Raw genomic sequence first — 27,616 nt, forward strand, 5'->3', positions numbered from 1 at the left:
AAAATCTAGTAAATAGAATTACTAGATCAAAAGATACTAAGATTTTTAGAGTCATATGCTGATTAACGAAGTTTTGGTCAACAGTGGACCACATATACGATGGTGGCCCTGTAAGATATAATAGAGCTGAATTTCTGAGCTCTGGTGGGGAGTTTTGCCTTTCCCTGAAGGAAGCAGTATCTGTGGGGCTTGGCAATAGATTCCCTCTACTCTCTGCACCTTAGTTGTGAGTGCACAGATTATATCCCAGTCCGTCAGCCACAGGCTTGTCTCAGTGCAGAAAAGCCCCCCCCCTTACATATTCAGACAGCCTCCCAGACCTAGCATGACGGTCTTCAGAGTATATTACTGTAAATTATTTGCTGAGGACCCCAAATCCTCTACACAGGTCCACAGGAGTTAAGACCTTAAGAAGTAGTAAGTGCCACTCCCCCGTTAGTTTCTATAGTAGTGTGGCACTAGCCTACCCGTGTACTTTGGAATTATGTTCAGGTTGTAATGATGTAAAGCATAGATAAGTTTTATTTCTTACAATTCAGTGCTAGAGAGACCCCTTTGTGCCACATGGGGTCAGTGGAACCAAAACAAATTTACAAAGTCAAACCATTCAGTCCTTAGTTCTACACCTTGTCCATGTTGACACCCTCTTTCGTTTTTAAATGAATTTATTTTAGTTACAGATGTTTTTTCTTTTTCCCCCATTGATCACCCTCCTCCCTGCTCCCCCCACACACCTGCGCAATATTGTTGTCAGTGTCCATTGGTTATGCATATATGCATATTAGTTCTTTGGTTTATTTCTTCCTGCCCTCCCCCTCTTCCTCTGAGGTTTGTCAGTCTGATCCCTACTTCCATGTCTCTGGGTCTACTCACTCTCTCTTTTTTTTTTAATGAATAGCACAAAGTTCCTTAATTTGCCATTGCTCCGACACACAGTAGCCAAAACCACATTGCCATAACAATCCTTTTATCTCTCCGTCTTGATTTCTGATTACTACTAGTCCTCAGGCCACCTTTCACTCCTTCATGACAGTCACTGTTCTGGTGATCTACACTTCGCCCAGAAAGTTTCTCCCAGATCCTTCTAATCAGTCCAGCCCACATCTCTGTTCCTGGAACAGCATCGATAGCTTCGATGTTCTGTTTCTGACCGTGTTGGAATGAAGCAAGGGGAGGGCTTGTGGAACAGTGTGTATAGAGTCCACAGTAGTGGACCGTGATGTCCTAGCCTTCACATTCACTCACTCACCCAGAGCACCTTTCAGTCCTGCAAGCTCCATTCATGGTAAGTGCCCAATACAGGTGCACCATTTTTAATCTTTTATAGTATATATTTATTGTACCATTTCTATGTTAGGTACACAAATACATACCACTGTGTTACAGTTGCCTACAGTATTCCATACAGTCACATGCCAAACAGGTTTGTAGCCTAGGAGCCATAGGCTATGCCACCTAGATGTGTGTAAGTGCACTCTGATGTTTGCACCACAACAAAATTGCCTAAGGATGTGTTTCTCGGAACACATCTCCATCTTAAACAATGCGTTACTGTATTATCAAATTGCTTTTTCAAAGAGTTGTAATAATTTATGCTGCTTTTGTTATTGTTTATACCAGCTTCACCCTAACCCTGGGATATTATCTCTTAATTTGGGGGGACAAGTAGCTATAAGTTTGTGCCCCCATTTCTTTTTAATTTTTTTGCCTGCATGTATATGGTTATGGGTGAAGATGGGTGTTTTTTATAGCTTGCATGACTAATATAATGCAAGTTTTGACCCTCAGACACCAAACTTTTAGACCTGTAGGGTTTTGGTGAGTTTCTTTTCCTTTAGATGACTGACTTACAGATTCTGACTGAGTTGGTTTCTTAAACTGCTTTCTGGGCTCCCAAGGTGACACCATCAACACATCTCCTTATTTTCGGCCTGATTATACCAAGACACCTTCCAGTCACAGAAAAGTCTAGGCTCTGCTCATCTGTAAACAGGACATAGAATTGAAATACCAAGTCAATTCATTGAGCAAATGTTTGTGCCTGATATACTTCAGAAGGTCCTGTGTTTGCACACACCTGAAGAAAAGGACATGGATAAATCCCGATACCAGCAGTCAGCTCACTTCTAGCAAATAGCAGGATGCTTTCTAAGATGCTTCCCCGGCCAGGCCATGTGGCTCAGTGGTTGAGTGTCGACCTGCCCTCAGTAGGGGGCATGCAGGAGGTGGCTGATTGATGTTTCTATCTCTCCCTTTCCCTTCTCTCTCTAAAATCAATAAATAAAAATAATAAAAATAAAATGATTCCCAATTTGTGAGTATCTTGCTGCTAGTTCAAGAAAGGCCAGAAGTACCAGACCTGGTTCTGGGATGGGCATTCCATATCCTATCCACTGTTGACTATGAATGATTTGCTTGCTAATTTCTCTTAGCCTTAGTCTACAAAAAAGAGCACTATTACTTCTTTAGAGGGTGGAAGATTAAGTACATTTGTTTATGTAAAGAGCTTGCTACAGTGGCTTGTGTTAGACATGCAGTAAATAGAAAGCTATAGTTATTATAGAGCTGACATGGGTGTTTGTCAGGATTTTTAAAAACCTGGATTTGGGTGCTCCTTGCTCCATTTGTGGTGCAGTGAAAGAAAAGAGCATGGGCTTTAGAACCAAAAGAGTTTGAGTTCTAGATTATCAGCTCCAGTTGATCCTACAAGAGTAACTTTTGGGAAATTGTATAATTTGTTTTTTTTTCTCATCCAGAAGTTGAAATATATGTAAATCCACATAGTGCCTGGCACACAGAATAAATGGTAGTTATTACTGCAGTAGCAAGATAGTAATGAAACACAAATTCACTTTGCTAAGTTTATTTTTACTAAGGGGAGAAACCCCAGCAAAGTCTCTGCTTGAAGGAAGATTTGGTAGAGAAGATCACATTTCAGGAGCTGAGATTCCAAGAGCCATGTGATCTGACATGGCAGGAAGGATTTTGTGGACTTAGGGATGCTTCATTGAAGGCCTCAAAGTGAGTGGGGTAATGGAACAGAGGGGACCGAGCAAGTTTGTTTAGAGGGTGGAGAGGAGCAGATATTGGATTGGGAAGGTGCCAGCGGACTTCAAAGCATGTGAGGAGGGCAGTGCTGTCAAAACGGCAGGTGAAGGAAACCTGTTCCACATGATTGGTGCTGGGAGAGAGCTTCTGGAGGTTATTCTACTCCCAGAAAGATGAAAACGTCAGTGACAGAGCTGGAGGAGGTGAAGGGCAGATACCGGAAATGGAGGAGTAGCCAGATTGGGTGAAATCTTAAATGCAGAATTAAAGGAGTTTGGGGTTATTCTAAATCTTCCTACTTAAGGTATCTGAGAGGATTGTGTTTTTTCTTGAGTGTGGTAAAGTAAGTTGGATCAGTCGAGGAGAGAAGCACTTTTTTTTGGTCATTGAAATTGAGTTGGTGATTGTCCAAGAATAAATACATTTTGTCATATTTATAGAAATTATTTCAGCCACAGGTGACACACTGCTTGGAGTCTTTACATGCAGAAGTGACTATTCTGTCTCCTTATTACTGCCTTGGCCTTGTCTTCCGCCCCTGCATGGTCACTAAAACTTTGCCATATGGCTAATAAGTCTTGTAGGACCTCACCCCCCATCCCCCACCCCCAGCAGTCAGAGCCCAGTGCCTGTCTGCTGCTCTTGTTTTTGCTGTCCTCTCCAATTTTGAACCCTGGACATTTCTTACTTTCTTGCAGTTTGGCTGTACGTGTGGTCTGACATTTCTAGGTGTTTTGTTGAGGATTTCCAGTCCCTCTGGTATGCCATATTGCATGAAATAGTAGTCTCTCACTCCCCAAGTGATAATATTCTACTCTGAAATACTAGGAATGAGGGAAGAACTGTATTAGCCAGGGTCCTGGTAGGAGACAGATGGCACACTCAAATGGGGATTTGAGGAGTGTTTAATTATATCACTCTGGGTTTGTTCAGGAAGAGGGACACTTTCCATACCAGATATGAAGAGTTTTTATAGAGGAATTAAGGGCTTACCCATCCATTGGAGGGTCAGGGAAGCTGCTCCTGAGTATCTGAGGCTGAAGCACCACAGGGAGTGGTTCTCACGCGTTCCTGGGAAAGCGCGCTCCTGGGGAAGCCACTGTGCATCCCCGTCTGCTGCAGCTACCTCTGGGCATAACAACCTCCCCTGTCTTCTGCCTTCCAAATCTTTCTTGTGCTTGTCTTTGCCAACTCTAACCCAGAACCATGTTGGAAAGAGGTTCTGGAAAGGTAGCTCCAGCTTCTGATCTGCAGAGGAGAATTTAGAAGAGGGTGATCACGATGCTGCTGAGGTGACTAGTGCAGAACTGGGACTATTTATAAAAGGTGATTATCACCCTGGCCAGTTTGGCTCAGCGGTTAGAGCATCAGCCTTCGGTCCAGAGAGGACCCGGTTCGGTTCCCGCTAAGGGCATGCACTTCGGTTGCAGTTTTTTGTCCCTAGCCCTGGTTGGGTCGTGTGGGTGGCAACCACTCAATGTGTCCCTTTCATGTCGATGTTTCTCTCCCTCCCTCCCACTCTATCTGAACAAAAAAATGGAAAAATGTCCTTGGGTGAGGATTAAAAAATAATAATAATAATAAAAGGTGATCATCAGGATTTGAGGACATTGATGGAGACAGTGGAGTCTCCTGGGCTAGCAATAGCAGGAGTTGTTACTACCCTTTGGCCGGAAAGGCAAGAGGGGGAAGCCATTCCTGGAGTCTGGAAAAGGTGGCTAGCTATTTAGGTTGCCCCACTGGAGGGTAGCCATCAGCCAGCTTCAGTGTCTGCGGGGTAGGAGCCGTGAGAGTAAATTCCTCCTCCTCACTCTCCTTCCTCTTCCCAGCCAAACTGGGCCAGAAGCCAGACGGGCAGCAGAGCCTCTTGACAGCCTCTGTGGTGCCCCCTCCCAGGGCATAGAGTAAGAAAGAGGTGAGTGAGGAGGACTGAGACTGGAGGGCAAAGAGAATAATCCACCAGATAGGGACCATAACTAGAAGAATATGTGTTGTTGCTACTGTTGTTTTCATAGAGAGAGAGAAACATTGATTTGTTTGTTCACTTACTGATGCATTCTTTGGTTGATTCTTGTATGTGCCCTGACCGGAAATCTAACCCACAACCTTGGCGTAACGGGACAACGCCCTACCCATCTGGGCTATCTGGCCAGGGCTGCATACATGTTGTTAATGTCTTCAGGATCGAAGCGTTCTTTCAAGGCAGAGGAGAATGAGCAGAAGCACAGTGGTTAAACCTGAAGTGACAGAGGAAGCAGGTCCTTGAAAAGCTCTCTTGAGGAAACTGCCTTGAGGACAGTTTGGAGAACTTTGGAGAAGAGATGGATTGAGGTGTGGGATGATGTCCAATCTGTGAAGGAAAGGACAAAGGAAGCGGATGTTGTTCCTGTACATGACAAGGCCCCATGATAGGAAGGAGAGTGGTGGCTGCAGTAGTTGTCCTGAGGTCAGCATGTGGGCTCGGGGCCATTGAACATAAAGGCACTCAATTCAGGACCTCCCTTCCTAGCATACCTTCAGAGACTTTCTGAACCATTCAGAGTGCTAGGACTATGTGAGGAAACCAGGAAAGGGAAAGTCAGGGCAAGAGAGTTAGGGGCGAGGGCGGGGCAAGGTGGTGGCATTGGTAAACCTCTTTTGCAGAGTATGTATACAGATTCTAAAGGGTGACCCACTTACTTTGGAGTGTCATATTTTCTTAACTGTATTTGTCTTCATTCAAACAAGCAAATTCAGACATTTGTCATTAATTATGATGCTTTAAAACTGATTACACTGATGCTTTGCTTTTTTAAAGACGGACTAGTACTGGAATGATCTCTATGAGTCGCTTATTTTATATGCCAGTGTTAAAATTAGTTACTCTGGGTTTACTTTTTCAGTTGCTGGTATACTTGGTTTTCTGTTTGCTTTACTTGGGACTCCTAAAAACGATGGACTTACACCCACTTTCTGGTGCTCAAATACTTCATGTATACTAAGAATATTTATTTTATTATTTTTTTAAATCCTCACCCGAGGACATTTTTCGATATTTTGTTCAGATAGAGTGGGAGGGAGAGAAAGAGAAAGAGAGAAACATCGACGTGAAAGGGACACATCGAGTGGTTGCCACCCACACGACCCAACCAGGGCCGGGGACAAACTGCAACCGAGGTGCATGCCCTTAGCGGGAACTGAACCCAAGTCTCTCCAGACCGCAGGCCAACGCTCTAACTGCTGAGCCAAACCGGCCAGGGCTGTACTAAGAATATTTAGCTTGACTGGTATCCCGCTGGAGGTGTTTTGGCCGTGTTTTTTTGTTTTTGTTTTTTATCCCTATCTGGTCCATAAACCAGAACTATAACAACAGAAGGTAGAAAGGCAAGAACAGACCTTTGAAAGAATTGTACCTTAATGGTTTCCTCTCTGAAGCTTGGGCTTTCTTGGGAACCAGGGGCAACCTGAGGCAGGACATGCTGATGTTACAATAAGTTGTCCTTAACTCAGGGCTCCTGTTTAGGAAAAATCTGGAGCAAGTGGCAACATTGTCTATACACTGGGATTTTTCAGAAGCCTGATTTTATTTACAGAAGGATTACTTAAACAACATGTATTTATTTATGGAGTGATTCTCTTTCTAGGAAGCTTTTCATTAAACTGCCAGACTTGGTCTTTTTGCTGGATTTAACCCATGAGCTGCCTTTTATCATGCAGAGAAGGCCACTGGTACTAAGAGCTAGAGCAGAAACATAACACAATGAAAGTACTTGTGTGGATAGAATCCTGGACAGTCCTAGAAGTAATGAGGGTGGGGGGCAGAGAGGTCCTTGTGAAGGGGGCAGGGAAAAGGACTTATTTAAAAGGTATTGATGGTGGCCACCCACTTTCAAGCCAACCTCTGACAGGACAAGTGCCAGCTGATCCTGACTATCATAGACCCTCTGGGTCTGTGTAGTGTGAGGAATGTGGCCCGAGGGTGCAGACTGCTGCTCAGGAGCCTTTGAACCCTGTGCTTTGGTCTCCTCATCTGTAAAGTGAGGGTATTCATGTTGTGTACGTTAATGGTTAGTGTGTGAGGTCAAGCATTGCAGTGAGCACTCCAGTAGCTAGTGTCTGTTGCCCAGCAGTTTCCTCTATATTCTGAGATTATTTGGATGTTTAAAGATGACTTTGGGTTGTGTGATTACAGTCGGCCCTCGTTTATCGTGGTTAATCAGTTCCAGACTCTACTGCAATAAATGAATTTCTGCGAAGTAGGATTCTTTATTTATAAATTGAATATTTTCAGTTAGAGCACAGAAAACCTGTTTAAGACCTTCTAAGTACGTTTTTTAACATTATTAGAGCCCTCTAGACATGAAATAACACCCTTTAGTCACCATTACACTCATATTACCCAGTATATTAGAGAAAATAAGACAGACGTTACAAATATATTGTTATTGTACATTTAATTGCACACACATAGTTCTTACACACAACCACTAACCTATGAAAATAGTGCAACTTGATCGATGATGAAGCAATGAAGATGAAGAGATGTACAGTACATCAAAGAAGAACAAGGTTGCGTCCGGTGCTTAGCAAAGCGTGTATGAGAGAAATGAACTTGCGTGAGGCTGAGCCAATCTGTGGCCAGGATAGGATAGCCAATTAGTGAACAGCACGCTCTGATTGGCTTGGTTTCACCACACCTGATTTTTTTGGAAAAAAAGTCATTGCCCACACACAAGGAGTGGTCGAGCGGTTGCACCTGGCTTTGAAGGATTTGTGGGGATGCTCAAATACATAGGCCCACAGTCCATACGTACTGTAATTTTAATTTTAACACGGGTTTATAATTGACTTAGACAACTGAGCGCGTGCTGTATCATTTTCACTGTCTCGATCAACTTTTTAATATATTTTTAAAAAAACGCAATAAAGCTGCAAAAGTCGAAGCGTGAAGTGGCAAGGGATGACTGTATAATCAAACAATACTGAAGTTGTAGCCCCTTGTCTACCTGTTTTACATTTAAGATATTTCAGGAAGAAGTTGGTCAGGCTTCTAGGGTTTGGAGTTACTGACCATTTTCAGCACTGATCCATGTTTTATTTTCTGAAATCTCCTTATGGCTCTCATGCGGATTCAAGTTGGGTTTTTCCCCCTTGGAACTGGACCTGGAGAATTTTACAGGCAGGGTCTTCAGCTCTGCTTTTAGATTGATCATGTTCTATTTATGTAAGTTCTAGCCTAGTTCTCTAAGGCCTAATTCTTGTACCATCTATTGGTTTGCAGAAGGCCTGCTGTGTGCTCCTTACTGTTTCAGTGACATGGGGATTGCAGCAAGGCTCAGCGTCTCTGCCCTTTAGGAAATTGATATATTCTAGTGTAGGAGAGACAGACAGTAGACAAGTAGCATATCCATGTCTGCTGGCAAAAAGTACTGAGGAAGTGAGGTGGGGGGAGGAGATTGAGAAAGCCCTGGTGAGGGTGTATAGTTAGCTGGTTTTAATAAAATGGTCAGGGAAGGCCTGACTAATCAGTGGCATTTGCCCAGAGATTGGAAGAAAGGAAGAGGGACAAGCCGTGTGGCTGTAGGGGAAGAGTAGCGCAGGCGTGAACAAAGTCCCTGTGTAGAAATACCAGTGGCCCATCCCAGGAGCTAGGAGTCAGCAGAGGAGAACAGAGTGGGGTAGGTGAGGAGGTAGAGAGATAATATGGGTGGGAGCGGGCCTTCCTGGCCAGCTTCACTTGGAATGAGATGGGGAGCCGCTGCAGGGCCTGGACATAAGGATTCCGCTTTACCTTTTAAAAGTATTGCTAGCTTTCCTGCCATTGACTTCCACTTTCAGCTCCCCTGAGAGGGCACTAAGAAACTAGCTTCACAAGCCATTGCAGAAAACTTTGTCCTCACTTATCCTAGTTCATATGTGTTTCATAATTTCCTTTGTTTTGTTTTGTTTTGTTTTGTTTTGTTTTGTTTTGTTTTCCTCACCCGAGGACATTTTTCCATCCTTTGTACAGACAGAGTGGGAAGGAGAGAGAGGAAGAGAGAGAGAGGGAAACATCGATGTGAAAGGGACACATCGAGTGGCTGCCACCCGCACAACCAACCAGGGCCGAGGACAAACTGCAACCAAGGTACATGCCCTTAGCGGGAACCGAACCCGGGTCTCTCCGGACCTCAGGCGGACGCTCTAACCGCTGAGCCAAACTGGCCAGGGCCATAATTTCCTTTTTAAATAATTGATTTTAAAGTCATTTGGAGCAGTTTAGCCTTGTCTTATTCATCCCTGACTCTGAGAGAAGGAAACGGTCCCAGGCAAAAGACTAAAGAAAATCAGCTCTTGCCCTGGCCGGTTTGGCTCAGCGGTTAGAGCATTGGCCTGCGGTCCTGAGAGACCCGGGTTCAGTTCCCGCTAGGGGCACGTACCTCGGTTGCAGTTTGTCCCCGGCCCTGGTTGGTTGTGCGGGTGGCAGCCACTCGATGTGTTCCTTTCACATCGATGTTTCTCTCTCTCTGTTCCTCTCTCTCCCTCCCACTCTACCTGAACAAAAAATGGAAAAATGTCCTCGGGTGAGGATAAAAAAAAAAAAAAAAATCAGCTCTTGATAAATTCTTTGAGAAGAGCATTCTATTACGTGCTCATTACATCAGCGGAGGTGTTGCAAAGTGTTGACCCAAAAAGATGATTTTAAGAAAAGTCTAGGTCTAGGCTTGATAAATTCTTATTTTTCCCTATCTTTTGCTGTCCTCCAAAGTGTTTCAATTCCCTCTTTCATAGTAATCACCATTAATAACTCTGTGACTAGATTGCCAAATAAAAAACTACATGAGGGTCAGAGGTGCTAGAACTTCTTGCAAACCTCCAAAAAGAATATTCGAGAAGAGTCACTGCTATTTGGCTTATGCATCCCTTTGTACCTGGGCATTGATGGCTGGTTGAGAGGGGATACGGTTATGTGTCAAGAAGAGGTTAACTCTTAAGTTTGTGTGGCTGACTGCAGTAAGGAATCCCTGTGATGGTAAGACTTGAGTGTCCCCAGTCATCACAAGTGGTTGGGTGGTAATCAAAGTAAACCTGCAGTATCATGCGTTCGGCTACAGGGACTGACTTCCGTCCTCAGGCCAGTCTGTTTCTCACATTCAGGGAGGGGCAGCCTGTGAAGTGACTGCGTTCTTATTATTTAAGATGCTTAGTTCAGTCTCATAATGCGAAAGCAAATAAATGCAAGTGTTTTTCTCATCCCTCCCCCACCATAACTGGAAAATACTTAAAAATTGCTGTTTCTTTATTGAGAGTAATAATATAGTCCTATATTTTTACCCAATTGGATTGGAGGGGTGGGGCTCATTTATCTAATAATGAGGTTTTTACTGCGTTGAACTTGTTTTTACCCAGACTGGTTTTTTTCATAACTACCATAGACTCCTGCCTCATTCTTTAGGCCATTTCTCTACATATTTTCATCTTCAGAAATGGATAGGATAAGAAATAAAAGGAGATGAAATTCAAACAAGTCAGTTTCATCTGGACAGCTGAATTATGTATCCCCTCCATCATCAGACTTGATTTTATTTACACTGGGAGGGCGCATGTCTCACTCTCTTTTTTCTCTTCCATTTTCAGGAGGGCTGTTGGCCCGCCGCTGTGCTGCTGAACAGTATGCAGTCCTTTCGGGAGCAAAGCAGTTACCACGGAAACCAGCAGAGCTACCCACAGGAGGTACACAGCTCATCCCGGCTAGAAGAGTTCAGCCCTCGCCAGGCCCAGATGTTCCAGAATTTTGGGGGTGCAGGTGGCAGTAGTGGTGGCACTGGCAGCAGCAGTGGTGGCGGGCGGCGAGGGACAGCAGCGGCGACAGCGGCGATGGCTAGTGAGACCTCTGGCCATCAAGGCTACCAGGGTTTCAGAAAAGAGGCTGGAGACTTCTACTACATGGCAGGCAACAAAGACCCCGTGGCGACAGGTACCCCCCAGCCTCCTCAGCGAAGGCCTTCTGGGCCTGTGCAGAGCTATGGACCCCCCCAGGGGAGCAGCTTTGGCAATCAGTATGGGAGTGAGGGTCATGTGGGCCAGTTTCAAGCACAGCATTCTGGCCTTGGTGGTGTGTCTCATTATCAGCAGGACTACACGGGGCCTTTCTCTCCAGGGAGTGCTCAGTACCAGCAGCAGGCATCTAGCCAGCAGCAGCAGCAGCAAGTCCAGCAGCTGAGACAACAGCTTTACCAATCCCATCAGCCTCTGCCACAAGCCACTGGCCAGCCAGCGTCAGGCTCATCCCATCTGCAGCCGATGCAGAGACCCTCAACTCTGCCATCCTCTGCCACTGGTTACCAGTTACGAGTGGGTCAGTTCGGCCAGCACTACCAGTCTTCTGCTGCCTCCTCCTCCTCCTCCTCCTTCCCATCACCACAGCGTTTCAGCCAGTCTGGGCAGAGCTATGATGGCAGTTACAGTGTGAATGCTGGATCCCAGTATGAAGGGCATAATGTGGGTTCTAACGCACAGGCTTATGGAACGCAATCAAATTACAGCTATCAGCCTCAATCTATGAAAAATTTTGAACAAGCAAAGATTCCACAAGGGACCCAGCAGGGGCAGCAGCAGCAGCAGCAGCAGCCTCAGCAGCAGCCGCAGCAGCAGCCACAGCAGCAGCACGCCCCACAGCATGTGATGCAGTATACCAACGCTGCCACCAAGCTGCCCCTGCAGAGCCAGGTGGGGCAGTACAACCAGCCCGAGGTTCCTGTGCGGTCCCCCATGCAGTTTCACCAGAACTTCAGCCCCATTTCTAACCCTTCCCCAGCCGCCTCTGTGGTTCAGTCTCCAAGCTGTAGCTCTACCCCATCTCCTCTTATGCAGAGTGGGGAGACTCTCCAGTGTGGGCAAGGCAGTGTGCCCATGGGTTCCAGAAACAGAATCTTACAGTTAATGCCTCAGCTCAGCCCAACCCCATCGATGATGCCCAGTCCTAATTCTCATGCTGCCGGCTTCAAAGGGTTTGGACTAGAAGGAGTGCCAGAAAAGCGACTGACGGACCCTGGGTTGAGTAGTTTGAGTGCCCTGAGTACTCAAGTGGCCAATCTTCCTAATACTGTTCAGCACATGCTACTTTCTGATGCCCTGACGCCTCAGAAGAAGACCTCTAAGAGGCCCTCCTCCTCTTCTAAGAAAGCAGACAGCTGCACAAACTCGGAAGGCTCCTCCCAGCCTGAAGAACAGCTGAAGTCCCCTATGGCAGAGTCGCTGGATGGAGGCTGCTCCAGCAGTTCTGAGGATCAAGGTGAGAGAGTGAGGCAGCTGAGTGGCCAGAGCACCAGCTCCGATACTACCTACAAGGGTGGAGCCTCAGAGAAAGCCAGCTCCTCCCCAGCACAAGGCGCTCAGAACGAAGCCCCCAGACTCAGTGCCAGTCCTGCAGCCAGAGAAGAGGCAGCCTCACCAGGTGCTAAGGACACGCCATCGTCATCCGAGGGTAACCCAAAAGTCAATGAGAAGACCGTTGGAGTGATTGTCTCCCGGGAAGCCATGACGACTCGGGCAGAAAAGCCTGGTGGACAAGATAAAGGCTCCCAAGAGGATGATCCCACAGCCACACAAAGGCCACCCAGCACTGGCGGGGCCAAGGAAACCAGTCATGCATCACTTCCACAGCCAGAGCCTCCGGGAGGAGGGGGCAAAGGAAACAAGAGTGGAGATAACTCCAGCCACAATGGAGAGGGCAATGGCCAGAGCGGCCACCCTGCAGTCGGCCCTGGTTTCATAGGCAGAACTGAGCCTAGCAAGTCTCCCGGAAGCCTGCGCTATAGTTATAAAGACAGCTTTGGGTCGGCCATGCCAAGAAGTGTCGGTGGCTTTCCTCAGTATCCTACAGGACAAGATAAAGGGGATTTCACTGGCCATGGGGAGCGAAAGGGTAGAAATGAGAAGTTCCCCAGCCTCTTGCAGGAGGTGCTTCAGGGTTACCACCACCACCCTGATAGGAGATACTCTAGGAGTACTCAGGAGCATCAGGGCATGGCTGGTGGCCTAGAAGGAACCACAAGGCCTAATGTCTTAATTAGTCAAACCAATGAATTAGCTAGCAGGGGCCTTTTGAACAAAAGCATTGGGTCTCTATTAGAAAACCCCCACTGGGGCCCCTGGGAGAGAAAATCAGGCAGCACAGCTCCAGAAATGAAACAGATCAATTTGGCTGACTATCCAATTCCCAGAAAGTTTGAAATAGAGCCTCAGTCATCAGCCCATGAGCCCGGGGGTTCCCTCTCTGAAAGAAGATCAGTGATCTGTGACATTTCTCCACTAAGACAGATTGTCAGGGACCCAGGGGCTCACTCGCTGGGACACATGGGTGCCGATACCAGACTTGGGAGGAATGAACGTCTCAACCCAAGTTTAAGTCAGTCGGTCATTCTTCCAGGTGGTTTGGTGTCCATGGAAACAAAGCTGAAATCCCAGAGTGGGCAGATAAAAGAGGAAGACTTTGAACAATCCAAATCCCAAGCTAGTTTCAACAACAAGAAATCTGGAGATCACTGCCATCCTGCCAGCATCAAGCATGAGTCTTACCGAGGCAATGCCAGCCCTGGAGCCGCTGCCCATGACTCCATCTCAGACTATGGCCCACAAGACAGCAGACCCACGCCCATGCGGCGGGTCCCTGGCAGAGTGGGTGGTCGGGAGGGCATGAGGGGTCGGTCCCCTTCTCAGTATCATGACTTTTCAGAAAAATTGAAGATGTCTCCTGGGAGGAGCAGGGGCCCAGGCGGAGACCCTCATCACATGAACCCACACATGACCTTTTCAGAGAGGGCCAACAGGAGTTCATTACATGCTCCCTTTTCTCCCAACTCAGAAAGCCTGGCCTCTGCATATCACACAAATACGCGGGCTCATGCTTATGGGGACCCCAATGCAGGTTTGAATTCTCAGCTCCATTACAAGAGACAGATGTACCAACAGCAACAAGAGGAATATAAAGACTGGAGCAGTAGCTCTGCTCAGGGCGTGATCGCCGCAGCCCAGCATAGGCAGGAGGGGGCCCGGAAGAGCCCAAGGCAGCAGCAGTTCCTGGACAGAGTGCGGAGCCCTCTGAAAAATGACAAAGATGGGATGATGTATGGCCCACCGATGGGGACCTACCATGACCCCAGTGGTCAGGAAGGTGGGCGTTGCCTCATGTCTGGTGACAGTCTGACTAACAAAGGCATCGAATTGAAGCACGGCTCCCAGAAGTTACAACAAGAATCTTGTTGGGATCTTTCTCGGCAGACTTCTCCAGCCAAAAGTGGCTGCCCTCCAGGAATGTCCAGTCAAAAAAGATATGGACCGCCCCACGAGACCGACGGCCATGGACTGACTGAGTCTGCACAGCCATCCAAACCTGGCAATGTCATGCTGAGACTTCCAGGTCAAGAGGATCATTCTTCTCAAAACCCCCTGATCATGAGGAGGCGCGTCCGTTCTTTTATTTCTCCCATTCCCAGTAAGAGACAGTCACAAGACGCGAAGAACAGTAACACTGAAGATAAAGGACGCCTCCTTCACCCATCAAAAGAAGGTGCTGATAAAGCGTTCAATTCCTATGCCCATCTTTCTCACAGTCAGGACTTCAAGTCCATCCCTAAGAGGGAATCTGCCAAGGACCTTCCAAGTTCAGACAGTAGAAACTGCCCTGCTGTTACCCTCACAAGTCCTGCTAAGACCAAAATACTGCCCCCACGCAAAGGACGGGGACTGAAGTTGGAAGCTATCGTTCAGAAGATCACATCCCCAAATATTAGGAGGAGTGCATCCTCGAACAGTGCGGAGGCTGGGGGAGACACTGTCACTCTGGATGACATACTGTCTTTGAAGAGTGGTCCTCCCGAAGGTGGGAGTGTTGCTGCTCAGGAAGCTGAGCTGGAGAAGAGAAAAGGTGAGGTGGTGTCTGACCTAGCCTGTCCAACAAACCAGGAGCTGAACGTAGAAAAGCCTCTTGCAAGGTCTTCAGAGGAGTGGCGTGGCAGTGGGGATGACAAAGTGAAGGCTGAGACACACCCAGACACTGTCACTGCTGGAAAGGAACCCCCTGGTGCCATGACATCCGCAACCTCACAGAAACCTGGGAGTAACCAAGGGAGACCAGATGGTTCCCTGGGCGGGGCAGCACCTTTAATCTTTCCTGACTCAAAGAATGTACCTGCAGCGGGCGGACTGGCTCCTGAGGCAAACCCGAAGGCTGAAGAGAAAGAGACCGATACAGTGACGATTTCCCCCAAACAAGAGGGTTTCCCCCCAAAGGGATATTTCCCTTCCGGAAAGAAGAAGGGGAGACCCATTGGTAGTGTGAATAAGCAAAAGAAACAGCAGCAGCCACCACCTCCACCCCCCCAACCTCCCCAGATACCAGAAGGTTCTGCAGATGGAGAACCAAAGCCAAAAAAGCAGAGGCAAAGGAGAGAGAGGAGGAAGCCTGGGGCGCAGCCAAGGAAGCGTAAAACCAAACAAGCAGTTCCCATTGTAGAACCCCAAGAACCTGAGATCAAACTCAAGTATGCCACCCAGCCACTGGATAAAAGTGATGCCAAGAACAAGTCTTTTTTCCCTTATATTCATGTAGTGAATAAGTGTGAACTTGGAGCCGTTTGTACAATCATCAATGCTGAAGAAGAAGAGCAGACCAAATTGGTGAGGGGTCGGAAGGGGCAGAGGTCTCTGACCCCACCACCCAGCAGCACTGAGAGCAAGGCGCTCCCAGCCTCGTCCTTTATGCTGCAGGGACCTGTGGTAACGGAGTCTTCTGTTATGGGGCACCTGGTTTGCTGTCTGTGCGGCAAGTGGGCCAGTTACCGGAACATGGGTGACCTCTTTGGACCCTTTTATCCCCAAGATTATGCAGCCACTCTCCCGAAAAACCCACCTCCTAAGCGGGCCACGGAAATGCAGAGCAAAGTTAAGGTACGGCACAAAAGCGCTTCCAACGGCTCCAAGACGGACACTGAGGAGGAGGAGGAGCAGCAGCAGCAGAAGGAGCAGAGGAGCCTGGCCGCTCACCCCAGGTTTAAGCGGCGACACCGCTCAGAAGACTGTGGTGGAGGCCCTCGGTCCCTGGCCCGGGGACTCCCCTGTAAAAAAGCAACCACGGAGGGCAGCAGCGAAAAGACTGTTTTGGACTCAAAACCCTCTGTGCCCACCACTTCAGAAGGTGTCCCTGAGCTGGAGTTACAAATCCCTGAACTACCTCTTGACAGCAATGAATTTTGGGTCCATGAGGGTTGTATTCTCTGGGCCAATGGAATCTACCTGGTCTGTGGCAGGCTCTATGGCCTGCAGGAAGCGCTGGAAATAGCCAGAGAGATGGTGAGTATGAGACATCCTTACCAGCTTGCTCTATTTCTTCTGTTTGGTTGTTTCTTCCACCTTTACCTGTTTCATCCTTGCTGTTGTATTCTTAATATCATGTGGTAATTCCTCCAGATTAAAGTCCCTAGGCCCAAATGATGAGCAGAAATTGAAGTAAATTGGAAAATGTGGTTAACTTTTAAGTTTATCATTAATAGGTGTCTATAGGTTACAAAGTCATTCTAGTGCGATACAGCTAGTCCTTCCACCCCTCCTCAGACCAGATTTCTGATTCATTCCTCTTCCAGTCTCCTGTTTCTAAACAATAAGCTTTTACTGATATTTATGTATTTATTGATCCCATTTTCCTATTTTTCAACATCTGACTAATACTTATTGTGGTTATAGTTTCTTTTTTCTAAAACTCATTTCTCTAAAATTATTAATTCATGTTATTATTTGGTTTTGTTTTTTTTTGTTGTTGTTTTTTACCACATCTCTCTAATTCAGACTTTGTAGTTGGAATGTGTAATCTTTCGATCTGTTTCATAACTGTTATACTGGAGCATTTGTCACCATTAACAGTACTTCTTCCCCCTAACGAATGTTCTTTCCTGAATCCCGTGTTTTTGCATTTCTTAGTCTTGACTCTCACTTAATGTCGTGTTAGCAGTTTCCTGAGAAAGGGTGTATGGGAGGTACATACATTGAGATTTTGTCTACTGAAAATGTCTTTATTCAGTCATGTTTAATTGAAGATTGATTAGGCATAGAAGTCTAGATTTGAAAGTTTTTTCTCACTATCTTGGCATCTTGACTCCTGGTTTATCCTGTAGCTTCTAGGGTTGCAGTTGAGAGTACTAGAGTTCTGATTTACAGTGGTCATATGTGTGTTCTGTCTTCTCCCCAGGAAGGTTTGAGAATCTTCTCGTGTTCCCTCAGGGTCTGACATCGCAGAATGATAGGCCTTGAGGTTGGTCTTTTTTAGAAGTCATTGTGCTGGCTGCTCCGGAAGATTCTGCCACTGTTAACTCATGCCTTTCAGTTCGGAAAGCTTGTCATATGTTATTTCTTGGATACTTTCTTTCCCTCTGTTTTCTCTCTTTCTGGAATTCCTGTTAATTAGGGGTATTGTACCTCCTGGGTTGATCCTCTGGCTTTATCTTTTCTCTCCTCTTCTGAGTTCTCCCTGCTTTTTTGTTCTAATTACATGCTTTTTTCAACTTTAACCTTTATCTTAATTTCTGATATCTTAAAGAGCTTTCTCTTCTCTGAATATCCCTCGGAGGAGATTTAACCGGTTGAAATGGGCTGAGTTAGGGACCTAACTCCTCTTACAAACTCACAAACTCAGAGTTAATGCTCTGGTTTCCAGACCCATTTTGCACTGCCTACTTTCTGAGACTGACTTCCCAGGTTCTGTGCCACAAGGGGCTGGCTTTCTAATGGCTCCTTCACTCCACTTTTTCCTCTCTGTTCCTTTTCTGTCTGCTGAATCACTTACTCTTTGTCTGTTCTATTTCTAGCTTGCAGAATTTGGACATCTCTTGTGTGTTTTGTTTCCTCTCCCATTCTTCATGTCCTCATGAATTTGTCTTATAAGTTATCTCTTTATCTTTGTGGGAAGGAAACAGCTGTGTAAATAGATGGTTTGGTCTGTGATATTTATTCATATGAGAGTTTTTTGTATTAATTTATATTTAAAATTAATAGTTGACAATTATACAAATGATTTTCAGTCATTGTTAATAAGGCTTTTCCCAGCCAGAATCATAGTATTGGACACTTTTTACTATTCTCTTCCACTCCCCATACAGTTCCCCAAAATCACCATATTTGATCATTGCGTTATCCCCAGAATTTATAATAGTGTCTGATAAAAAAGGAGGTATTCATAAACTATAGTTAAAATGTAATCAAAGTGAAATTTATATGTATGTATGTGTTTTAAATTAGAACATTGTAACTGTCACACATGGGACTTGGCTTTCCCACACGGTCTTTCCTGTTTCCTTCCGTCTCCATCATCATTGTCACTCCCAAACCCCAAGTTTGAAATAGATTTACTTCTTAGACTCAGTGACATTTTAGATGCAAAAGTCCTATAGGGATACAACATTTAAGACCCTAAAGTACAAAATTCTTCAAAATAGTCCATTCTAAGCACTCAGTAATCCATTAATCATCATTTTGTCCCAGTTCATGACCTGTTTCCTCTAGAAAGTTCAAATATTTAGTGGGTTAGTTTGTTTTGTTTGTTACTTTTTGGTGTCACTGTCCAACTACCAGTGTTGCCTTTATTTCAACATAGATTATTATTAACACCTCTCAGTAATTTTTATGTGTAAACTTTTGAACATTCTATAGTAATAATTGGTAACCAGTAATCAGAAGGCTAAATTCTACCTAGCAAAGGTAGAATTGGTGAACAGTGGGACTGCATTTAAAATTCCTAATTAGGAATCTGTCTTCAGAAAGTGACAATTCAGTCTATTACTTGTCAGCTTTGATCACAAAATAAAATCTGGAATGTAACCATTTTAACATACCAATGAATATGATAAATCAGTCTTTCTCTAACCCAACCCCCACAACTTGCATTGACTAACTGGTTAAAATAACATGAAGCTTTTTGGGTACAGAACAACGAAAGTCATTTTATGTTTTTTAAAATATTGCAGTCTCAACTGTTTCATAAGTGCTTCAAATCAGTCATGTGTTCTACGGGATAGAAAGTTGAAATGCTGCCTGGCGGGTGTGCTCAGTGGACTGAGTGTCATCCCACGGACTGAGAGGTCCCAGTTCGATTCCTGGTCAGGGCATATGCCCGGGTTGCAGGCTTGATCCTTGGTGGGGCGTGCAGGGGGCAGCCATTGACGTATCTTTCTCACATTGATGTTTCTATCTTTCCCTTCCTCGCTCTCTAAAAAAAAGGTTGGAATGCTTTATTTTTAAAGATAAAAGGTATAAAAATGAGTATTTTTGTCCCTACATTTCTATATAATAGACTCTCTAAACCTAGATTTTTGCGTTTTCTGACAGCTCCATCAGGGCTGTGGTTCTACCATCTCCTTTAATGACGAGTTTCACAACACAAATAGTTGACCAGTCCTTTATTTTAAAATTGATATAATTGATGTGTAACATTATATTAGTTTCATGACCAATCTTAAATCTCATACTACCGCTTTAAGCTTATTTCATTATATTATGTTGTACCCACTCACTTTGCCAGTGCCCTTTAAAATTATTAGGTTTCTCTTTCCTCAAGTCTATTCTATTTATTTTACATCCCTCTTAGAATAGCATGCTAGCTTTGTATGTTGAATTTGATTTTTCAAAAGACTAGCACATGTGCTTTATTCTCACAAGCCACCCAGTAAGATAGGAATGAAGAACATACCATCCCATTACCCTTAGAATAAAGGGCGACTCAACTTTAGTGACACACACTCAGGCCTAGTGATGTGTTGATTTTATTTTATTTGTTTTAATACTTTTTTTTTTTTAATCCTCACCCAAGGATATTTTTCCATTTATTTTCAGACAGAGTGGGAGGGAGAGAGAAAGAAACATCCATGTGAGAGAAACACATCATTGGTTGCCTCCCACATGACCCCGACCAGGGCCAGGGACCAAACTGCAACCAAGGTACATGCCCTTGACCGGGGTTTGGTTCCCGCTAAGGGCACGTACCTCGGTTGCAGTTTGTCCCCGGCCCTGGTCGGTTGTGCGGGTGGCAGCTACTCGATGTGTCCCTTTCACATCACATCAATGTTTCTCTCTCTCTCTCTGTTCCTCTCTCCCCCCCCCCCACCTGAACAAAAAATGGAAAAATGTCCTCGGGTGAGGATAAAAAAAAAAAAAGTTACGCTTCTTGGCTCGCAGAGCTGATGTCCCACTATGACTACAAGATCCTTTTCTGTTTTGCCTAGTTTTTATTCTCCTTTTGTTAATTGTACTTGAGAACAAATTAAAAGTACAGTGATTTGCCTTTTATTTAATTTGATTGATAATATTTCAGTTTTTTCAAGGTCATTTGAGTCTAGTTTTATCTTAGGTTTTAGCAAATGCATTCAATTTTATTTTATTTTATTTATTTTTATTTTTTTATCCTCACCCGAGGACATTTTTCCATTTTTTGTTCAGATAGAGTGGGAGGGAGAGAGAGGAAGAGAGAGAGAGAGAAACATCGACGTGAAAGGGACACATCGAGTGGCTGCCACCCGCACGACCAACCAAGGCCGGGGACAAACTGCAACCAAGGTACGTGCCCTTAGCGGGAACCCAACCTGGGTCTCTCTGTACCGCAGGCCGACGCTCCAACCACTGAGCCAAACCGGCCAGGGCTGCATTCAATTTTAATCTGCTTAATAATCATGCTCTCAATCCTATCATGTTGAGATAAGGTCACATATATTTTATTAGAGATCCATTTTGGCCTATGTATTTATCAGGTGTTTTGACAAGCATGATATAACAAAATAATATGGAGTCCTCAAGAGACAGTAGCTCCTCTCCCTGAGAGTGTAACACTATTCTGAAAATTGCTGAAAACTAGAACATTCTTGTACAGATGGCCTTCACTCGCCTTCCTTTTCTGAGTGTTGGACTTAGTGCATTCATTTCTGCGCAGACCTCTTTGGTTTTGTCTAACTTGACCTCTGCTCACTTACCTTGGTGTAATTGTATATGTGAATCCACAGTGACCTCTGGCATGGCTGGTGTGACAGAGTTAATTGCTTCTAAAAGGCATACACATGCCTTGGTATGTAAAAATCACCTTTGATACATTTAGGAACGCGAAGGCCTTGAGGGTTGTGGCAGCAGACGGACCTGGTGATGGTGGGTCTCTGGTGTGTGCCTTGCCAGCACAGCCCAGCTTTGCCCTGCTGGGGCGTGGCGAGCAGCCTGCACTTGTTCCGGTCCCTCCTAACCCAGACTGGCAGCACCCCTTCCAAATGGGGGGTTTTTCATCTTTTTTTTACCCCACAGTATATGTTAAAGAACTGGTTTTAGTAAAAAGAAAAAAATTAGGTCAGTATATTAAAGATTATATTTAAAGTTTGTTTTTAATACAAGTTTAAATAATGGAAAAAATGTATCTCCCCCAAGCTAATAGGTTAATATCCTCGTTGATTTCCTTAAAATTGTAACAGAAACATGATTTCACAAGCATAAAAGAATTAACACACTGATTACATTATGAAAGTGGGACCACATGTTGAAATGGCAAAAACAGGTGAGTTCCCCTTTCTGGTTATTTGTAAAATAAAGGATTTATCCTACATGGTCCATGAATTCCCATCTGTGTTGTGCTCCTTGAGTCAGATGCCTAGCAAGGATGCTGCCACCAACCCAGGTCCTGCTCTTTACTCCAGTCACCCTCCCTCATACAGGGGCCCCACAGAGACCTCCCCTGGACCCTTTCACCTCTTGCCCTCCCTCTTACATTCACACACTCTCTTCATTCCCTCTTCCGCTTCCTTACGCTCCCTCCCTTCCCAGCCCCACTCGGAGTCACTTGGTCTTTGTTATCAGAGCTCACACTTCTGTCACAGCCCATCTGCATCACACATCAAGGCACTCGGGCCTGTTCACCTCTGTTCCCATGACTTGGAGTATACAGCAGAAAGTCGTGTAATTATCTTACTGCCTCTTGTTTTTAATACTTACCTCTTCTGTTTCATCATTACCCTATGACCCTGAGACTAAACTTGTGGAGAAAGGGTTAATTTTCTTTCAGGATTTGGCTCTTCTAAATTCTAAGGAATCTCATGGAAATTTGCATTTTTGAATTTTTTTGCTTATATTACTTTACAGAATAAATTACGACAAACTGGAAGACTCTTACTTTCCTACAGTGTTTCTTTAGTTCTTTTAGGGGTGGAGAGCTCGTTCCTGTGATGTAAACTAGTTATTGCTAACATGTTAAAGAACCAACAGAGTCGAGTAGCATGTCAAAGTGGGTGTTCATTTCAGTTCAATAAATGTCTGAGTCCTTGCTAGAAAACCAATACAAATCTGAAGTTGGGTCCTGGCCGGTTTGGCTCAGCTGTTGGAGCATCGGCCTGCGGACCAGAGAGTCCCAGATTCGGGTCCTGCTAGGGACACATACCAAAAAAAATCTGAAGTTGGCGTGTTGTAAGGGGCCTTAGCTCATCTCATGAGGGCTGAGCCTCGGGCTAGGTCCCGCACCTGACGGAGAGGAGAAGCCCCGGCCCTTCGCCCTTCGTGAGGCTCGCAGAGAGCAGGCCTCCCCGGCAGGGCCTACACAGGGCCGTGGTTTTCAGACAGGGTGCAGCTTCGGAAACCCAAGCGCTGTCTGAAGCCAGTTTTACAGCGCCTTGAGGGCTGGCAGCTGCAGACCCGTTTCTTCCTGTCTGCCCGTCTATTGGGGGGAAAGTCATGATGGGGGGAATATCTAGCCCTCAGAGATTCACCTCACCTTTCTGCCTTTGCCGTTCTGCTCAGCAATGGGGAGGGGAGGGGTGGCACCCTGGAGTCACAGTGCTTCATCTGAATTGCTAGCTGGTCACTTGCTCAAGTCACTTAACCTCTGTACTTCTCCTTCTCGTCTATAAAATATGGAAACTGAATGCAATGGTCTTACAGAAGGTTGTCATGAGCAGTAAATGAGTTACTCTTTGGAAGGTGTGGGGAGAAATGTTTGGCAAGCGCTGTGGACTGGTGTCTGCCCTGGAGTGCTGTCCTTGGTGTCACTGCAGTGAGGTTGTGTCCCTGTCCTTAAGTTCGCTCAGTCAGCTGCAGTGTGTGTGTCATTCCACTCTGGTACCGTACTGCTTCCCAGGAGTGTCCCCAACTTACCTCTTAGATAGGGAAGCTGCTCTGCCTATGAAACATTGTCTCCTTGTTTTTACTCTTGTGGGAGACTCAAGTCTTGGGGGACAGGGTATGTAGTATTGAAGGTGCAGTATTAATTATTGTCCTATGAAATAGCATTCGCCCATATGAACACTCTCAGGAATTAGATTCTTCAAAGGAGAGGAGGCAGAAAAAAGGGAATAAAAATCTGCCTTAATATTCTTGTGAGTTGTAAATGTTTGATAGTGATTACCTAAGGCCAAAGAAGAGTCTACCCAATAATAAAGTTGTTATTTAAGTAAACATTGTTGACAGGTCAGCACTCTGAGATCCAAAATAATTCATGCAGTGATTCAAGATGACCACACTCCACCTCCCCCCCAAACAGTTTATATGTGGTAGACTACAGTACTATCTGTTGTAGCCTAAGGAGTTAGATTTTCATTTATGGGCGGTGAGAAACCACCAATGATTTCAATCGTGTAAACCCACAGGATCAGGTGTGTGTTTTGTAAAGGAAGCTCAAGGAAGACCTAGGGAGAGATGAACAAGCCGACCAGTTGAGAGGCTGTAGCACTAATGTGTGCAAGAGATGATAAGGGTGGAGTACAGGGTGGTAAAGGGAACCAGGAGTGGACAGATACTAGGGACATTTTGGAATTTAAAGTTGGTAAATTTAGAAACTGGTTAGACATGGCAAATTAAGGATAGTGACGAGTGAAGCTGAGGTTTCCCGGCCGGCAAGCAGGTCAGTGGTGGGATAGGGGTGGGTGAGACACCAGTAGCAGAAAAGGGGATTGATGAAGAAAGACACTGCATTGTATGGGCAGTGTGGAGCAGGCAGCAGAAAATACTAGGTATGAAAGCCCAATATGCATGATCAGATCAGTCAACACTCTAGGTCGTAGTGCAGTGTTTTTTAATAAGGACTGCTTGATTTTTGTTAGCTTTTTTAGTAGATGTAAAGCTGGTAAACTTTAAAATCGTTGTGAAAATGGCTGGGGGAGGAGTAGGAAATAAAGAGATCTGTGTTGTGTTTTAAAAAAAAAATTCGCCCAGCCAGTGTGGCTCAGTGGTTGAGCATCGTCCCATGCACCAAGAGGTAGCCAATTTGATTCCTGGTCAGGGCACATGCCCAGGTTGTGGACCTGATCTCCAGTGGGGGACGTGCTGGAGGCAGCCAGTCAATGTTCTCTCTCATCGATGTTTCTATCTCTCTTTCCCTCTCCTTTCCTCTCTCTCTAGATCAGTAAAGAAAAATACATTTTTTAAAATTCTCACATAGAGAACCATGAAAAGGTATTAAAGAAATGAAGCTTTCTTATAATTATTGTCTAAAATACAAAGGGGATAATTTACTGTTCTTGGTTTTCTAATAATTTCTTAAAGATACCAACATTATTGACAACTTAATGTTGCATTTAATTACAGTGAGAAAGAGCTGATAGGAAACATTACTTTTATGGACCTAGAAAAAACTCCTCTGCTGTGCTCAGTAGCACCCCTTTCTCTCAGAGTTCCAGAGTGTAGCGTAAGGCCTTTGTGTGTTAAATTGAGACTAGACAAAGTACATACACTCTTCTGTGAAGTCAAATGGGCTCTGAGGTTAAGACCATCACTGGATGGACACTTTCTGAGGGCCTGGGACAGCTGCCGTCACAGGAAGCAACGGGAGACATAGGGAAGGACACAGGAAGAGAGGGCATGAGAGGGTGGCCACAAGTCTGGAGGAGGCACCTGGGCACTGGAACATGAAGTACCTTTTATGAAGGTGTTACAAATTGTTGACATAAAGGTAAATAATAACAGTATTCATATTGTAAAACTAACAGAACTGTGAGCCGGTCAGTCACAATTCTGATAACCTAACAAATTTGCCTCTTTTCTAGATTTTGTCCATGTGCTTGTTCTACTAGATATAATAATAGTGTAATAATGATAGCCAACATTTATCGAGTGGTTTCAAAGTACTATCTGCTCATTAGCAGGTTTAAAACTCAAAACAACCCTCTGAGATGGGTCTTACCATGCTGCTAGATGAGCCCAAGGTCTCCCCATCACACTACAGGGACAAGTCTGTGTTGCTTTTTTCACTTAATTTTGTAATTTTATTTATTTATTTTTAAATCCTCACCTGAAGATATTTTTCCATTCATTTTCAGACAGAGTAGGAAGGAGAGAGAGAAGCATCTATGTGAGAGAGAGAGAGAGAGAGAGAGACACCCCGATTGATTGCCTCCTGAACAACCCCGACTAGGGGTACACCAAACTGCAACTGAGGTACATGCCCTTGACCGGAATCAAACCCGCAACTCTTTGGTCTGCGGTCCAATGCTCTAACCGCTGAGCCAGACTGGCCAGGGCTTAATTTTGTAATTTTATATTTTATAGTAATCTGTTGGCTTTGTTTTAATATGGATGTAATATAATTTATTCAAGTATTCTTGCACTATTGGACATTGAGCTTTCCAGTTAATTTACTATTTTTTATGCAGCAGTAAACATTTTTATTCATGGAGTTTTATTGGGGGGAGATTTTTCAGATGTTGAACTGCTAAGACAGACAGCGAGAGTATTTTGTGATTTTAGACAGGCACTGTCTTGTGGCTTTCCCAAAAAGGGTCGTAGTGAGCTATGATCAGAAACACACGTCCACGTTCTTCTACAACCTCAGTGTTCTTAAATTTTTCTTTTTTTATTTCATTTATTGTGTTGGTGATATTGCTTTTGTTTTCTATTAATTTTAATGTTTTATGTTCATTGATCATTAATTTGGACTTTTAATATTTCTCCTCAATATGTTGTCATTTTTCTGTGCATAGTTTTCCTAGTCTGAATAACTCCAGTTATCTGGAATATTCATCTGTGTGGAAGTCCTTTCTTCAGGAGTGCCACCTAAACGAGGCGTTGGGAGAGCTCTTAGATAAAGCCTTCTCACCTCTAAATAGGGTGATGGTAGAGGATTGTTGAGGGTGAAATTAACCTCGCTGGAGTTCAGGTAACTTCCATGGTGGGTGCTCAGCTATTCCGAGAGGCTTTTGAGTTGAGGTAATTTTAAAGGAACTAAGTACTGCGGGCTGGTGTCTGTTCTAGAGGGTGTCCTTCACGTGTCATCTTAGTAAAGATGTGTCCAGTCCTTGAGTATATTGGGTAGAAAAGAAACTGAAGAGAAAATCCAGCCCCATGTGACCCTGTCCCTGTCGGCCAGGTACAGTGGAGTGGTGCTGTGTGGCTCTGCGTTGACAGGTGGTGTGACTATTGGCAGCACACAGTTGTAAAGCAGTGTGCCATATGAGACTGGCACTGAGGGGCTGCCACAGCAGCAGATGCGGAATATCAAGGCCAACAAAAGAACAAACTTCAAGTGGGAGTGGGGCCCAGCTGCAGTGACATCAGCTTCGGAGGCATTTCATTTCTTACATGTTTCTCCGGGCAGCTAGTGGCAGAGTGTCTGGTAAACTGGATGTTCATTGAACAACTCTCAGGCATACTCAGTGTGACTGGCTCCGTGAAGATTCCGGTGGTTCCAGACTTTGAAAACTGTCTCTAAAGTTTAATCTTGGTTCAGACAGATGTGAGATGCAGACACTTGGTTTGCTTGAAAGTTATTTTGGTTTGGTTTGGTTTTTGTTTTTCATAAACTACTTAAAGCTGGTTTGGTGGGATAGTAGTTCATCAAGATAAGAAACAGTATAATTGTCAAATGGTTCTCTTTACTTGTTTAGGTAGCGTTCCCTCTGGAAGAAACCAGAATACATTAACACTTTGAAAGGGCAGCCCTCAAAAGCAAAATATATTTGTTTGCTGACACGAGACTTTTCAAAACCAGCTCACCTGTCACCTGGTTCCCCAGGCAGCAAGTTTTAGCACTCCCATTGTACCTGTGTCCCCACTTGGCACCGTGTATTGTGACTGTCTTCCTCCCGAGATTAGTTCCCCAGGGCCAGCACCAGCCCAAGCCCCCCCGAGGTGCCTAACCAGGGCTGATCAGTACAGGGCAGACCTGTGACTAGCGGGCTGTCTTAAGGAGACATGTGATGAGCAGTGTGATGTCCAGTGCTAGGAGGTGGGCCTTTGGATGCCATTTAATGTGTTTATTTTTAAAAGCATGTAATAATTGGAAATCATTTGTGACCATGCTGGTTAGAATTTTAGTCTTCGTATAAAAAATTGAAGACAGATGTTAAAATGTTTTGCTAATGAGACTGAATGACAGTTTTTTGTATATGCTACTTTATAGTTTCAGGAAAAAAATGGATGAGCGATAGACAGCCTGCGGTGTCTTAAGTGCTTATCCTGGTAGGTCTTTGTGAGGCACAGTATGTCAGGCACCATAGCCACGGGTCTGACTTCATTACAGAGGGCATTGGTGCAAGGTGTTGGTGTGTTTCAGTGTGTGCCTCTTGGAGAAAAATGTGAGATTCAGAGGTTAGTCACCGCAGGGTCCTAA

At 44.9% G+C, this 27,616-nt stretch overlaps 1 protein-coding gene across 5 annotated transcripts in view; it reads left to right on the top strand.

Annotated features, from left to right (window-relative positions):
* The window catches only part of TCF20 (transcription factor 20), a 100,144-nt gene that overhangs the window by 38,663 nt on the left and 33,865 nt on the right, over nt 1–27,616 (top strand). For 4 of the 5 annotated variants that reach the window (XM_036250893.1, XM_036250891.1, XM_036250892.1 and 1 more), the window contains exon 2: nt 10,645–16,359. In XM_036250893.1, coding sequence (XP_036106786.1) covers nt 10,681–16,359 — 5,679 coding nt within the window. In that variant the 5' untranslated portion in view covers nt 10,645–10,680. The remainder of the gene's footprint in view (nt 1–10,644; nt 16,360–27,616) is intronic. The other variant, XM_036250894.1, reaches the window with a different exon arrangement.

The sequence above is a fragment of the Molossus molossus genome, unplaced genomic scaffold (genome assembly GCF_014108415.1).
Source record: "Molossus molossus isolate mMolMol1 unplaced genomic scaffold, mMolMol1.p scaffold_m16_p_10, whole genome shotgun sequence".
Classification (NCBI taxonomy): domain Eukaryota; kingdom Metazoa; phylum Chordata; class Mammalia; order Chiroptera; family Molossidae; genus Molossus; species Molossus molossus.